Source organism: Arvicanthis niloticus, chromosome 22, assembly GCF_011762505.2.
Source record: "Arvicanthis niloticus isolate mArvNil1 chromosome 22, mArvNil1.pat.X, whole genome shotgun sequence".
NCBI lineage: Eukaryota > Metazoa > Chordata > Mammalia > Rodentia > Muridae > Arvicanthis > Arvicanthis niloticus.
In genome coordinates, this window is record NC_133429.1 from 16,376,083 (window position 1) to 16,389,975 (window position 13,893).

Consider the following 13,893-nt stretch of genomic DNA (forward strand, 5'->3'; position numbering starts at 1 on the left):
GAGACTCACTTGTATGGAGTATCAAGTCATTCACTCATTTTTAGCCTGTGCATCCTCAGATCCAACTGGAGTCTCTTGTTTGGTTTTAAGCCAACATGTCATTTAATTGGTCCGTTTAGCATATTTACAATCAAGGTAACTCTAGGTTATAAATTGCCATTGTCCGTTGGTCATTTCATCCTGTGTTCCCTGGAGCTCTCTTACTTTCACTTTCTTCCTTAGGCATCTTCCATGGTGCTGTTGAGCGGTTTCTACAGCTACACTTTATTTTTTCCTCAGTCTGCTATCTATATTTTTGTAGTTATGAGTGTAATTATATAAATCATCTTAATTACTTAATTATAATAATCAGCTTTAATATGTGGCTTCACTTATAAAAATTCTACACCTTACACCTCTCTATCACTTTTTAGATGACTAACCATGCCAATTTCTGGGTGCGCATGCGCGTGCACCTGTGTATGTGTGTACATCTGTGTAGAGATCAGAGGTTGAGCCTCACCATCCACTTCCTTGGAGACTCTTTGTTGTTTTCTTACTGTATACATCAGTCTAGCTGACACCTAAGCTTCTGGGGATTCTCCTGTCTCTATCTCCCCTCTAGGAGCCCTGGGGTTACAGATGTTTGTGTTAAATGCCCACCTTTTACATGGGTTCTAGAGACTGAAACTAAGAATGGCATTCTTGTATGCAAGCACTTCTACCCACTGAGTCATCTCCTCAGCTGACAAATCTCCCCTTTGGCATTCAAATACAATCCGATAGATTAGTTGTAGGGGTGTGTGTGTGTGTGTGTGTGTGTGTGTGTGTGTGTGTGTGAAGCCCAGGGTCTCACACATGCCAGGTAAATACTCTGACCTATAGCCCCAGCCCAATGTCATAGATTTGTAACTTTTTAATTTAATATTACTGTGGCAAGAACATTTAGTATGAGACCTACCCTATTAACAGGCTGTGAGTGTATAATATATCACTGTTGACAACAGATGCAATGTGCAGGTCCCCTGAGCTTATTCATCTTGCTTAACTGGGACACTATAATTACTTCTTATGCTCTTAGAGATCCAACGCACAATTCAAAAATGAATTACCTTCCTATACTACAGGCTTCTATGTGTCTATGTATTGACCTATATTGGAAATTATTGTATTTATGAATAGTTTTCTCTTGCTGTTCACCATGTTTTTATTTGAACATAGGAAAAGTAACTGCTTTATTCAGACATGAGAATACCAGAAACCAGTTAGCCACAGAGCTTCTACTTAAAAGAAAGAACATTCGTTATGTATATTGTATGTTATAACCCTCTGTTCCCAAGGAAAAAATAGGAATTACCTTGTCGACCCAAACACACAGTTCTGTGCTCAAGGGAGGGGCTCTGGGGAGTGTCATCTTATTTCCCCTACTGGGTTTTAATGAGATTGGTTCATTTTCTCCTGGGGTATAAGAACCAGTTAGTGGATTTCTCAGAAGGTATTTGACCTCTGTGTTGCCAATGCTTGGTCAATGTGCACGAAGGAGGGTTTGTGGCTTTTTTTTCTATCTACCTTGCTGAACTCAGTCAACACTTGCCTTCTTAAATCCTCTAACACACTGATTCTCAACCTTCCTAGGACTGTGAGACCCTTTAATATAGTCCCTCATGTTGTGGTGACCTCCTCCCCCCACCCCCAGCACCACCACAAAATTATTTTCATTACTACTTCATAACTATAATTTTATGTAACTCATAACTGCTACAGCTATGAATCAAAAAGTAAGTATATGATATACCACCTATCTGACATGGGGACCCCCCAGAGGGGTTTCGATCCACAGGCTGAGAACCACTGCTTTAAGATTTACTGGCACAAGAACAAACCTAATTTGAAGAAACAAGCAAACACCAACATCCAAACAAAACAAAAATTTCTCAGGCCTGATGGATGCAGTCCTTGTCTGGCATGTGTGAGGCCCCAGGTTCAATCCTCAGCCTCCCACTCCCCAACTGAGACACACCTGGCCATCCTCACGGTTGCACGCCTGCTGAGAGTGTCAACTTGCAGGCTTGTTCCTGGTGTTCTTTGAGGGGTTTATATGGTCAGGAGAAGATGAATAAAAGGATTTTAGGCAGCTGGTTTGGAGCATAAGTCAGCAATTGGGTTTATGACAAGCAATGATTTCTAATTTTTAAAAAGTAATACAGGGGACACGTTATGAGATCAATAAAATAAGAGGCGTTAAGGCGCTGTTGGTGACAGCTGAAACTGAAGACATGGAGTGGAGAATGAGACCAGACACGTCTAGCATTTGGGCTAACACACTATTCTGGCAACATTAAAAAGGAGAAAACAAAGAGTAGGCTGGTGTGAAAACTCAACTGAGACACAGATCCAGTCCTAAACCAAGGAGGCGGCTTGTGGAAACAAAGGGCCATCTTTCCAAATACAGGTGCTTTCATTCAGTTACTTTTCCTAGCCTGGAGCACATAACGTGGGCACCTTAATATCAAGGTAGACAGGCCAGAGAGATGGCCCAATGGTTAAAGTGCTTGCCACCAAAGCATGAGCACCCATGTAGCAGCCAGACATGATGGAATGTCTGTAAGCCCAGTGCTATAGGGTGACAGATAAGTTCCTGGAGTTTGGGGACCGTCAGTCCAGCCAAACTGGTGAGTTCCAGACTCAGTGAGGAAGTTTATCACAAGATGAAATAAAATGATGGCGGAGCAACTGAGGAAGATCTCAGTGTCATCATCTGGCCTCCACATACACATGCGCGTGGCCACACTCTCACACGCACACTCACACAAGCATGTATGTGAAACAGACACATATGTATACACAAGGTAACATGGGACAGTTCCAAATATAAATTACCTTTAATGACTATTGCAGTATTATCCTTGTGGGGCAGGAGGATAAAGGTGAATTATTCCAGTCATTTTGCCTGTGTATTTGCACATCTCTATAAAGACATGGATTTCAATTCTACATCAGCTCTTAATATACAAGTAAAGACTTGGATAAAAATGACACAAAAAAACCAACATAGCTTATCGACACATTTAATATAAAAACCACTTATAGCTTAGCATTACATCATAATTTGCTTCAAATATAGAAATGTATTATGACTTATGGTTTCGTGGTCAAAAACTATGTCAGAATAATGCATCAACTAATACTTTCAATAGAAAATTAAATGTGTGTCTGGCAACTTATTTCCCAAGGCAGAATACATATAAAGTTATAGAATAGTAGGAGTAATTTCGCATTGTTGTAGCTATATACATAAAGGCATCATTCAGAGGATGTGGGAATGTAAACAACAGTGGTGTTTATATTTTACATAATTCTGCAAAGTGCTGTGTCCCACGCACCAAGGAAGCCTATAAGACAGGAGTGGACTATGACTATTCATTTATTTATTCCAGCTGATGCAAACGCCAGTCCAGTTGCACCCCAGGTGATAAATGCTTAGTGGTTTGGGCATCATAAAATATAAACTGAGTTGGGTGACCTTCAATGACAGGGAAGCACCCATGCACACTCCAGAAAGACCCAGTCTTTGAAACAAGGACAACAAAACTATCCCTCCACCAACAGGCTTTGTAATTTCTGAAATGGCTCCTATAAATTCCTAGAAGAGATGATGTATTTTCAGACTCAAAGCCGTAAGTCTAGACAATTTCAGATAGTTTCTCCAGCATATTTCTGCTAGAAAAATGGGAGAAAAATAGTACTATATGAGTGACCCACTTCAATAGTTGGTCAAAAATATCATAATTACTCTTTATAGCTGCCATTTTCTCATAGTGTGAAATTATGGTTCAAGATCAGGTCGACCATATAATGATATATTTCCATTTAAATATTTCTTGAATGGCAAAACCACAATTTACCTAGTAACTTTACTAGTGTTATTTCCATGAAATACATAGATTCTTACCATCCTTTAACAAGTATCATTACCCATAATGCCAGGCATCCAATAGGTGAGGAAAAGAACAAATCTGATAGGTCAGTGGGTAAAGTGTTGGCCGTGCAAGTGTGAGGACCTGAGTTTGCAATCCTGGCACCCACATAAAAAGCTGAGCATGGCAGAGACACGATTATTCCAGGGGCTCACTGGCCAGCCAGTCTAGCTAATCAGAGAACTCCAAGTTCAGTGAGCAAATCTGTCTGCAAAATTATATGGCAGACAGTGATAAAGGAAGATACCCCAAGTCAACCCTGGCCTCCACGTGCACATACACTATACACCACACACACGGACACACAGACACAAAACTTGAATTCAACCTTTATTGTGATTCCTTGCCTGTACTCTCATGACAAGTTCTGCAAACCACACTTAGACTTTGCTTTTTGAACAAATGCTGCATCCTAACCAGGAAGGCTGTAATCTCAGATTTCAGGAGGCTGAAGTAAGAGGGTCCCATGTTCAAGGCCAGAGTGTCTCAAAAATAAACAGACTAGAATGTACAGACAAAAGAAGGGAATGTAAAACTAGACTTGACAGTTTCATTTTTCTCAGTAATGATTTGTCATTTATCAAAAAAAAAAAAAAAAAAAAACTGTGTGTATAAATGACAATCATCTGAATCTCCCAGAAAAATAAATTAACCCCATACAAAATCTCTAATGCTCTGTACTCCAAACACTCAGCTCATCAACAGATAATCACGTATAGATAGATGTGTTCTAGGTGAGACGAAAAAAGTAAGGTGGTTAAAGTTGATTAACTAGGAACTGTCAAACAGCTAGGTAAAAAAAAATTTAAGAAAGAAAAGTAGTATTTTACTGTTTTCAGCACTGAGTGTAGAGATAAAAAAACAAGGCAAGTTTCCCACACTTTAACAGGTAACAACTCTTTTTTTTTTTTTTCTTGCCTTAACTCTTCCATAGGGGTTTCCAACCTCCAGTAAAATCAAACTGGGTGACTGGAATTGACAGCTGATCAAGATGACGAATAGGGAACTATTTTTTGTATCGTGTTTTCTTCCACCTAAAACTTCATTTACTCCTTCTCTTTCCCGCAGTTATAAATTGTTAGTTGTTCAGAACAGTGTTGAAGTGGCCCAGTCCATTAATAATAATCCTAAACTTTTACAACTTAGGAAGCCATTCTGGAAGGAACTCTTCCATCTTCCCACTCTGTATGACTACAGTGCCTACTGATGGTTAATCGACCAGTACGGGACACATTACCTGCAGTCCTTTCTCTAACTCCTCCACTGGGGACCTCATAGAGGCTGGCACCAAAATGCTACTCAACTCTTTTTAGAAACCAGAAAAATACATTCAATCCTGTGTAAACTTCATTATTCTGTTGGCTTTATTTACTATAAAACCCTAAAGGTGGGAATTCCCAATCAATGTGTTTACCCTGGCACTGCACATCCTAAGAGTTCCTAGGTGGCTATTATCTGTAGACATGGTCTGTACATGATACTTACAGGTTCAGTAGTGACTCTCCCCACATATGCTGGGGTGGTTAGCTCTGCCAGCTTGACCCAATCTATAATCAGCCAAGCAAGGAGGCTCCATGAGGAGCTGTCCAGATGAGGCTGGCCTATGGACATGCTTACAAAGGATTTTCTAACTTAGGCCAATTGAGGTGCAAAGACTTACCTCGGATGTGGTCAACATCATCTCTTGGGCTGGGCCCTAGACTGGATACAAAGGAAGGCACTTATGTACCCATGGACTCTTTCTTTGCTTGACTGTGGATGTGACTATCTGCTTCTAGTTCTAGTCACCTTGCTTCTTCACAATGACAGACTGTGACTGGAACCATGAGCCAAGGAAGCCCTTTCTCCCTTGTTACATTTGTCAGTGTATTATTAGCAACAGCAGAGCAAACTAAGATTTGAGTGCTAAGCTGATGTCAAATGATTCTTTCACTCTATATAGCCTTCATATTTTGAACAATATTAGGGTGTGAGGGGTAGGGATAAGTCATCTCAACCTACTTATTGCATACATTAGAAGTGATCCCTTTTGACAAGGCACATAAGAGGGAAAAGACAGGAGGATCAAAAGGTCAAGGTCAATCTTGGCTACATATGGAGTTCAAGGCTAGCTGGGCTGTGTAGACCATCTCAAAAAGTTGAATTAGGTGATATTAAAATAATTATCCATACCAGAAGCATCATTAAAACCCAGACTATGCAGTCACCAGTGACAAAAGCCTTCCCATGACTCTTTGGCATCCTTCTCTGACCCCACACGCTATTGTTTACAAACACTGACTGGTGCCAGAGTACATTTGCATGTTCTAGTACTACACATGGCAACATAGCACCGGTTTCTACCCATATATTTTTGTGTCTAATCCACATTATTCTATGTTAGGGTTCTTCTCTTCAGATAGCTGGTGGAGCTCCATTCCACATACTGATTTGTTTATTCATTTACTTATTGTCTAGTGTTTGGATGCCTTCTAGACTTTGGATGTTCCAATAGGTCTGTTGTGACCATTCCCGTGCAAGTTTTGTTTAAGTGTCTGGAATAGAATGGCTGAGTCACATGACTGGTGGGTGACAGGGGAAACGGCTAAAAATGTTCCCTAGAGTGACTATACCATTCTGTATTCTGAGCATAAAACTCACAGCTGTCCCACTTCCTTACCAACTGTGGTGATTTGAATAGGTATGGCCCCTATAGAGAATCCCGTGTTTGAATGCTGGCCCATAGGAAGTGGCACTATTAGGAAGTGTAACCTTCTTGGAGGAAGTATGTCACCGTGGGGGCGAGTTTTGAGGTTTCTATTCTCAAGCTACACAGCTAGTATGACACAATTTCCCTCTGATGCCTGTGAATCAAGATGTAGAACTCTCAGCTCCTCCAGCACCATGTCTGCCTGCACACTGCTGTTCTTCCTGCCATGACGATAGTGAACTAAATCTCTGAAACTGTAAGTCAGCCCAAATGAAAGGTTTTCCTTTATAAGAGTTACCATGATTACTGTTGTCTCTTCACAGCAATAGAAACCTAACTAAGACATCAGCACAGGATAAAACCCTATTTCTAGCTCTCAGTAGTTAAATGAACATGCAATGGCATCTCCTGGCTTGGTCTGAATTTCTCGAGGACTGAGATTACAGGTTTTCCCACTCACAGCCTTCCCACCATCACTGTCAAAATGCCTGTCTCAATCATTTGCCCATTTTAAAACATGTTACTTTTCTACCTTCATTATGTGTGGAGTACAAGATACTCAATGGCATTTTTCTATCATGCCTGTCTTCTGAATCTCTTTTGTACTATTTTTTTATAGAATGTATCAATTTTTAAAAGAATGTATCAATTGTTTGCCCAAGTCCAGGTTAATCATTTTTCTTTCAAAGTTTTATCTGTTGACATATACAAAACTGCTAAGCTCAACATTTTCTACCTGATATTGTCTTCTAGAACCTTAATTAAAATTTTGATTTAGTTTAATCTATTTTGGTTAACTTTTATATAATACAAAGCATGTCTCACAATTTTTATTCCAGCTATCTACTTATTCCAAAAAAACAAAGTATAAACTTTATTGGTTGGTTTATGTCAAAAATCAGTTGATGAACATGTATGACAGGTCTAGACAGTGCTGAGGTTCTTGAATCTTGTATACTTGCTGAGGGCCATTTTAGGTTTAACTAGAATTTGGTCTCCTTGATGGAAAGCCCCATGGAAAATTATCCAACTCTATTCTAAAAACCCAAGGTTAAGATGCCCCAGATAACTTAATTTAGCTTTTGATAAACTGTCTGCTTGAGCGAAACCTTGCCCTTCAGCTGCTTATCTTAGCTTCTGTTAAACTGCTTGCTTGTGCAAAACCTCCTCCTAGAGATACCAAATGGGATGTCAGGATGTGGTTTTTGCCTTTAAAAACCCCTTACTCTAAATGCCCAGTGCTATACTTGAGTTCTAAATACCTGAGTGTGGTCCTAGGCAATTGTAACAAAGACTCTCAATTGGCTATAAACTTGTGTCATTTCCATTGGGCTGCCCATAACATATGTATGAGTGTGTGTACCAAAATGAGAATCTACTTCTAGACTTTATTAAAACTTATTGATGTGATTATATTTACACTTATCTGTTATCTTGGCTAGTTATACCTTTTAATGAGGAAATATGAAACATGAATGCTATAAAGTGCTATTTTTCCTAGATTGTTTGGTTATTCAAATATTTTCACATATTGGACACATATTTTCACATATCCAGACATTTCTCAGTACTGAGGCTTTCAACCCTATGTGCATGCCACACTTGTGAAGTTTATCTTCTCGTTGGAGAGCACAGGTCTTTTATCAAATCTATCCCTCACTAACTCATGTTTTTATGCTATTCTAAGTGGCATTTAACTTTCTTATTAAATGCTGCTCACATAGAAATGAGGCTTTTATATACTTACTTGTACCTGGGCTTTAACAGGAGTGAATGCTGGCTTTATCAAACACTTCTGCAACTATGAAAAGAATGTCTGCTCTGTGAGAGTCTTTTCTTAGATTGCCTTGTTATCCCAAGTTTGCATTTTTGAGATGTTTCCTAAATAATTTAATATACTGAATTTGAACTATTAAAATGTGATGTGGGATTGTCAGGATGCCGTCTCCTTTGAGTAGCAGAGTGTTGCTGGCCTTCGTGAATTGGGTATCACACCCTGGTTTCATAATACTACAAGCACTTGTTCAGTACTGGATGTTTTCTTTAAATATCTGAAATAATTCATTAGTTTTCATACTTAGCTTTGTGTGTGTCTGTGCACACCTATGCACAAGATGGAGAAATACTTGCAGAATAGGCAATTCCTTTCACTTCCAATATTGATCATTTAAGTCTGGTTTTCTCAGTAGCGTAGCTGGTGGCTTATGGGTTTTATTACTAAGAACTACTGTACACTTTACTATTTTTGCCAATTGATTTTGTTTTCCATTGAATTCTTTCCTTTCTTTTTCTTATATTGAGGAATACATATCCTTTTACTTGCAGGTAGAACCTGAGTTCACTAATTATAGGGGTCTTTCCTTTTCTAAGATAAGCTTTGATGCTATCATGCAACTACAAATAACACACTGTATGGTTTCCACAATTTTTAAGGATTTATTTATTTAAGAGGAAGAGAAGATGGAGATGACAGAGAGGGAGGGCAAGGAGAAAGGAACGGGAGGGGAGAAAGAGGGGAGGGAACAGGGGGAGGAGAGGGAAGGAAAGGGTGAAGGGGAGAGGGAGAGGGTACTATTTTGTGGCTGTGCATTAGTAACAATCTTATCTTTTGTTTTCAAATTCCCAGAGGGAAGGTTAAGTCCCCTTCTTACTCCATTTCAGCTAGAGGTGAAAGGTTCAAGCTCAGACTATCTACATTTTGAATACAAAAATTTATTGTACTAAGTGCTTAAATCCATGACAAATGTTTCACCGATATACATGTTCTATCAGACCCCTTTTTAAACACAATATATACACCTATAGAAAAAGTAAGTAGGAAAATATTAATAGATTAAAATGTAGTATATAGACAAAGGACTTCTGCATGCTAACATTGTTTGAGTGACATATAAGGGGACTTGTTACAAGTCATAATGCAGCCACATCTGCCAAGAAAAGACCACAGAAACCTAATACACAGAGACTTTCTGAGTCACTTGGGAAAAGTCCTACTCCTGTTCCACTTTTGGAGATAATTATTCATAGCTTTATATTTATTAAATACACACAGCTTCCATCTCTTTAAAAACACATAAAGTGAGTAATCTAAGCTACATTTTAGTAAACATCTTGATCCTGGAAAGTAAAAGTGGGTAACAGATCTATATATAAAATATACAGTTGAAATCTTTGGGCAAGAGGCAACAAGAATATAAACGGGTGAGTAGCCCCCTAATCCAACCCTCTCAAAGTGTGGATCACAGCAAGCAGATGAACACGGCCAGTGCTGACAACGTGTAAATTCTTTACATGATGAACCTTTATAAATAATATTATCATAAGGCTAACGATAGAAAGTGCTGTTTACAATACACTGTAATTAGAGAAAGTTAATGGTACACAACACAGAAGAGATAATCTATGCCTTTCACTTGTGAGAAAAAAATGGCAACAATATTGTAATATTTAGTGTCTAACAAGAAAATTTCACTGATCCTAAGTTGAGTCACGGTGATGATAATCTTATGATTTTGCACATCGTTAATTCATTAGACAATCAGCAGATCTATAGCCCTTGAGTCTTCCAAACCCTTCAAAGTTTTTCATATGTAAAGTTAGGTAACCAGAACAAAAGTACCATGTATCTGTACAACGCAAAGTTCCAAAATGTATTACATATACACTAAATAAATAAGGCATACTTGATGTCATTATGTTAACAAAATAATTACTAAACTGTGAAAAAATCCAATTGCCACTTTAAAATTATCTCTTCATAAAATAGAAGGTATACCAAGGTTTTAAACGTTGGATACCTAAAAAAATTTGGAATACAATTTGTCCATCAAAAATATATCTGTTTTAAAAAGTCATTTACAAAACATAAACCTATTCTTACGAAAATTTTCTTCTTTTAGGAAAAGGGCACTTAGTGTATGGCTAAGGCATTCAGAAAATAACGATCCTGCTGACCTCCCCACTAGGAAGATGGTATTCTGAGCAGTTTTAATATAAAAATATAAATATGTCTGACAGAGATGGAATAGTGCACGCTGCAATATCCATTTTCAAGGCCATGTGGACAACACTGATTCTGTGTGTTTTAGTTACCAGAGACCTCCTGACTCATGGCAAATTAAGGTGTCCTGAGTCTTCAGAAATGGGCTCGCAGCCTTTTGTTTTCTTCTCGCAGCCTTTCGATCTCAGCCACTAAGCCTTCATTCACTGAGTATCTTTCCATTAAAGAGTGCATTTCATTCTGGAAAAGGGAACATGCATCTTAAATCACGGGCTCTTCACACTACACAGCAAGCAGTGTTACATGCATTGAGCTGCCACTCCAATGCTTAATTATCTAGCTAAACGGTCTTCCTTGGACCTAACCAGAAAGACTGCAAGAGAAATTAAATATCGGGGAGATTTATAGTCACACTTTTGGGAATCTTTTTGTTTACTCATCAAAAAAGCCTCAACTTTTACAAGTTAAAAAGCACATGTGTAGCTGAGATCAGCTTCACTTGTTAAAACATCCCAAATTCTACTTACTTATATTAGCAACTAGCGGTAACAACTAAATAAAGATGGACCATGTTTTCATGAATTCTTCTCAGATCCTCACCCTTTTACACTCTTTAGGGCACTATTCACTGTACATACCAGTTGCATATGAAACTGTTTAATCATTTCCACTTGCAGATTCACAATGTCCCTATGGCAAGCTTCCCTAGAAAGAAAATAAATCCCTGTTAGAACTGGAACAATGTTACAGTTTTAGATCACTCACTCACAAAGCATGTTCACTGTTTAAATGAACAGATGTTAACCACAGGTTTACCAATGTACCAGTGATGTTTGCTGTGTGAATGGCAGAACACTGATTCCTTTACTTCAAAATTTAGGAACTGGTTAATCTCCACAATGTAACAGGCATTTTGCTGATGAAGAAATGAAGACAAAGCAGTTCTAATTCATCCATTGTTACACAGAAGGCTGAACAGGCTGTCAGCTCTGGCTGTCCTCCTCTGCATCTCTCACTGTGTTACACCCTTCTTAAAGACAGGCTCACTGGAGAGAGGGGCTTCTAGGCAAGTCAGAACGCCCATAGATTTCAAGGTACACTCATTGTCAAAGTCTTAGCTACTGAGAGAGGACTGCCAATATAAAGGGGCTATTTGATTGGCTCTAACTAGTTAACACTGAATAAAAGTTAGTAACTATGATAATAAAATGACAGTACACACAACATACAACATCAATTCACAGAGGCTTACCATGTGTTCCCATATGATGTTACTGCTTAATGCTTGCAGAAAATCTTAAGTCCTCTGAAGATTATAGAGCAAAGAAATGCTTTTCTTTAAAAGTATATCTGTGTACTGTGCTTGGGATATAGCTCAGTGATAGAACATGTGCCTAATACATCTAAGTCCCAGCATTCTGTCTGTCTTCCAGTACAATATTAAATAAATAGAAGAATTTTAAACTGAGAAGAATTAAAATTTATACATTTAAAATAAAAATGAAGGTATTAAAAGGGTTGGAAGCAAACTAGTAGTGCTTGCTGACCGTGCACTGGGCCTTGGTGCAGCTGCCAGGAATACAACTGAAGGCAATGGAAAGAAAAAGGCATCAGAGCATACTAACATGGCCAGGGTTTCTAAAGTTACGGTCTTACACAAAAGAAAAGTCCTACTTCTACATCAAGTCCATACTTACTTCTGCTTCCTCATCCCGCATGTGTATTTATTTCAGGATGGAGAACGAGGCTGGGGTGAAACGGGCCTGGCAGTTGAGATAGGTAGGGGAGTGTTAAGAGCATATGACTACCAAGAAAGTCAAGATGAAAAGGCTCAACAGGCTCAAGATCCCTAAGAGGACAGGTCTAAAGCAAAGCAAGCCGAATGCACCGATGTGTCGGGGACACGTGTGAGTTCCTGCAGGGGACACGTGTGAGTTCCTGCACTGGGCTGGATGGCAGGAGAGCAAAGATAAAGTAGCAGCTGAGGAGCAGAGGGCATCTGGACATCCATGGAGTGTTGATAAACCAAGACCCCCCAAGATAAATAGATGGAGTGAATACTCCAGACGTTCGGCTGCTGTCCCACAAGGGCAAAGGTTAAATCGGAGGAATAAAGGGAAGCTCTAAGAAAACCTAAACCCAGCGACTACAAAAAAAAAAAAAGGGAGCTGCCTGACAGATGTAAATCCTAAAAGATCACTTATGATGCCATCTCTCAATGGCAAGAATAAGTCTATAAAACGTTAACTGTTAAAATTATCCACAGTTGCAAATACAAAGAAATTTAAACTCAAGTCAAAGAAAGGAGGAATTCTTCCTGGGAGAAAAGGCCCAAGCTTCTAGACCAAGCATGTGCAGGAGAAACTCCCTGTGAGAAGCTGAAGAGAATGAGCTGAGATTTCTATAGATATTCAAGGTCAACTGAGAGGAGCAGCCATGAGAGCTAGAGACATGACCAAGTACCTCGGCACTGTCCCTTCTGTGCCCACAATGACGGGGTAGCTGTATATAACCTACTGGAAGTTTCTAAGTTAGAGGCAGAGCAACTAACTTAGAAACCCTGAGCTACTAGGGCCTAAGGCACAGAAAGCCAGGAACAGACTTAGTAAAGGAAGCCTTGATAATGCAAAGAGGTGGTGGCTCAGCTGCAAAGCAGACTCTACCTAGGACTCAGAGCCTTCTTGGCTGAAAGGAAGGCCTGAGCCCACATCTCTAGAATCAGCAGACATCAGTGAACTGACACTCGGATGCTTGTACAAGAAAGAGGCAATAAGTACTACCATGTCCTATTAACTATGTTTAGGCCTTCATAAACACTACCCTCCTCTCTCGTGTCTGGGTAGTTCCTCCTCTCTGTGGACACTCCTAGAATTTATGACCATGTCTCTTCTCATGCTGTTCCCATGTACTTCAGAGTAAAATAAACGTCTCTTCAGTGATACCTTCCGAAATTTGCTGGAGAAAACTGCTCTAGACTTAGCTGTTATCCAGTTTTCCTATCAGGCCATAAATGGCCACTTAATGGAAGGAGAAAGAACAAGAGATTGAGAATGCAGCATTAAGAGATGAAAGGGCAGCATGCCCAGAGATGGAAACAAGAACCGACCAACCACCACAGCAAGCTATGAGAAAGCAGGAGATGGCCAGATTCGCTGCGTTCATATATCCACTTTAGTCCAGTTGCTGTTACATGACAGAAGTCCCTTGCACTGTCTGCAGTACCCTATTTGCCATTCATGAATGAACTG

The 13,893-nt window shown here is 39.4% G+C and overlaps 1 protein-coding gene across 3 annotated transcripts in view; it reads right to left on the bottom strand.

Annotated features, from left to right (window-relative positions):
- Positions 1 to 9,337: 9,337 nt before the first annotated feature.
- Positions 9,338 to 13,893, bottom strand: part of Nedd1 (NEDD1 gamma-tubulin ring complex targeting factor) — a 51,647-nt gene continuing 47,091 nt past the window's right edge. For all 3 annotated transcript variants that reach the window (XM_076919993.1, XM_076919992.1, XM_076919994.1), the window contains exons 14-15: positions 11,284 to 11,350; positions 9,338 to 10,885 (exon numbers count right to left, since the gene is read on the bottom strand). In XM_076919993.1, coding sequence (XP_076776108.1) covers positions 10,781 to 10,885; positions 11,284 to 11,350 — 172 coding nt within the window. In that variant the 3' untranslated portion in view covers positions 9,338 to 10,780. The remainder of the gene's footprint in view (positions 10,886 to 11,283; positions 11,351 to 13,893) is intronic.